We start from the raw sequence: 2,222 nt of genomic DNA, 5'->3' as shown, positions 1-2,222 counted from the left end.
AACTGCTAGAACTGTAAAATAAATTTAATGTCGTCAGAGAAAACCCTCTGTGCAACCAGAATGGAGCTACACGCTTTCTATTTCTATATTTACATTAAAGATTAAAATAAAATTCAGCATACCTCGGTTTCCAGTGAATTAAAGCTACATAAACGCTAGCTTCGTTTTGTCATGTTGATGGGACTTTGTGCCCTCAGCTTTGACTGCAAGGCAACACCGCCCGCCTTCGTTTACCTCTATAATCGCAGCTCCGTTTTAAAATTATAAAGTAAAATTTGCCCAACGCCAATACCTAGATGAACAACTTTTATGATAGCTTTGATTTAAACTTAAAAATAGTTAAAAAAAAAATTAAATTGATTAAACTTTTAATTATAAATCATGAAATATCCTAGTGAATCACACTCCATAGTACAAGGGAAAAAACAATGCCTACATTAAAATAAATAACATTGAACAAAAAGCAACACGTTTAACACCGTTTATTCGCTTTAGCTAATATATATTTTTTCCTTGCAGACAAGTCTGAGGGGAGTAATACACATAATTTTAATCTTCCCTCGTGACGATCTCTAGCGTCTTGCTTCCTATTGGACAGCACGCGGACAATTGTCCAATCACGTCATTGGTGTTCGGACCACAGAGTGGTGGTGCGTTCACGAATCACTGTAAATAAGCATTGTTTATCTTTGACATTGTTTTCTCATGTGAAGTAAGTTTTTTTTTGTTAACTATTATTTATAAAATCATAACATTTGTATTTGTATTAATATTTAGATAAAAAAAAAACACAATAACTACAAACTTGTGTACAAAGTGCCCATTGAATTTGTTTGTTGTATAATCAATCACTCTGCGGGGGTGTTAAATCAATCAATTAAAGCCTAAAACGAATATTATTCATGCTCATAAGTGAAGCAACACATCTGTAAATAAACTATTGAACACATGATGGCAGTGTTACATACAAAAAAGACAAGTGAACGTAACCAGCCTGGTAGAAACACTTTTATTTCTTTTGCCGGTCAGGATGTGAAGTAATTCTACCAGCGCCACAGATGTTTTCACCCCGTTTCTTAACGTAAAAGAAGCTGTAATTCAAACACGGCACAGTGTAACACCTGAAATGAGATACTGTTGCAACAAATTTCACATTAAATTATGTATCCCTTGAGCTTTCGACTCAGTTTATGTGCACTCAGGATAAAAAAGGGTAAACCTATTAGTAGATCTCAGGGGTGGCTGTGACTTGTGTAGGTGTCAAAATTAAAAAAATAAAATTATACATAAGAAATAACACTGAACGGTAAAAGGCACCATTAACTTCATTCGGTTTTCAGCGGTTAAAATTTAGTAACGCTGAGCGGCTCCAGATTTCACGGCTTCCCCTCAGTAGCCGCTCTCGATACAGCCGGTGGCCGCGGCGTTGTCGGGACACTTGCAGGAGCGGCCGGTTGGTGTCGGTAAACACAGGTGAGTGCATCCTCCGTTGTTCCCAGAACAGTAATTTTGACCTGTTGAAGCGAAAAAGAAGACTTGTCATTAAACAGCTTGAAGGAATGCATGTTGCCCGCCGCCACATTTAAACTAACATCATGAGAAGGAATGAAGAGTCATTTTGGTTCAACCTCATAAATAACGTGCACAATCTCGTCAAGATATTGCAAGATGACCCAGAAACGCAGACTGACATAAGAAGCTTCAATATAAACACTGTATTGTTTTCTTAACTGTCAAAGGCTGCAAACTCTTACAAAATCCTAAAATAAGACACAAGGTGGCACAAGAGGCACAAAGAGTTACAAAAAGGAACAGGGAGGTACAAAGAGGCAAAACGAGGAGGTATGAAGAGGTACACGGAGATACTAAATGCACGAAAAGGTATGACGAGGTACAAGGAGGTGCAAAAAGGAGCAGAGAGGTACAAAGAGGCAAAACAAAGAGGTATGAAACGGTATACGGAAGTACTAAAAAGCACAGGAAGTTACAAAGAGACAAAACAAGGAGGTATGAAGAGGTACACAGACATACTAAAAGGCACAAGTACAAAGAAGCATAGGGAGGTACAAAGTACAAAGAGGCACAAGGAGGTACAAAGTACAAAGAGGAACAGGGAGGTATGAAGAGAAAGCACAAGACATTAAAACATGATGACACAAAGCGGTACAAAGAGGAACAGGGAGGTACAAAGAGGCAAAACAAAAAGGTATATGGAGATACTA

At 37.9% G+C, this 2,222-nt stretch overlaps 1 protein-coding gene across 1 annotated transcript in view; it reads right to left on the bottom strand.

The window, feature by feature from the left end:
* Positions 1-993: 993 nt before the first annotated feature.
* Positions 994-2,222, bottom strand: part of nid1a (nidogen 1a) — a 22,982-nt gene continuing 21,753 nt past the window's right edge. Inside the window, exon 20 of the mRNA XM_037678114.1 lies at positions 994-1,514. Coding sequence (XP_037534042.1) covers positions 1,390-1,514 — 125 coding nt within the window. The 3' untranslated portion in view covers positions 994-1,389. The remainder of the gene's footprint in view (positions 1,515-2,222) is intronic.

This window comes from Nematolebias whitei, chromosome 1 (genome assembly GCF_014905685.2).
Source record: "Nematolebias whitei isolate Nwh7 chromosome 1, NemWhi1, whole genome shotgun sequence".
Classification (NCBI taxonomy): domain Eukaryota; kingdom Metazoa; phylum Chordata; class Actinopteri; order Cyprinodontiformes; family Rivulidae; genus Nematolebias; species Nematolebias whitei.
This window is presented reverse-complemented; position numbering and strand designations above follow the sequence as displayed.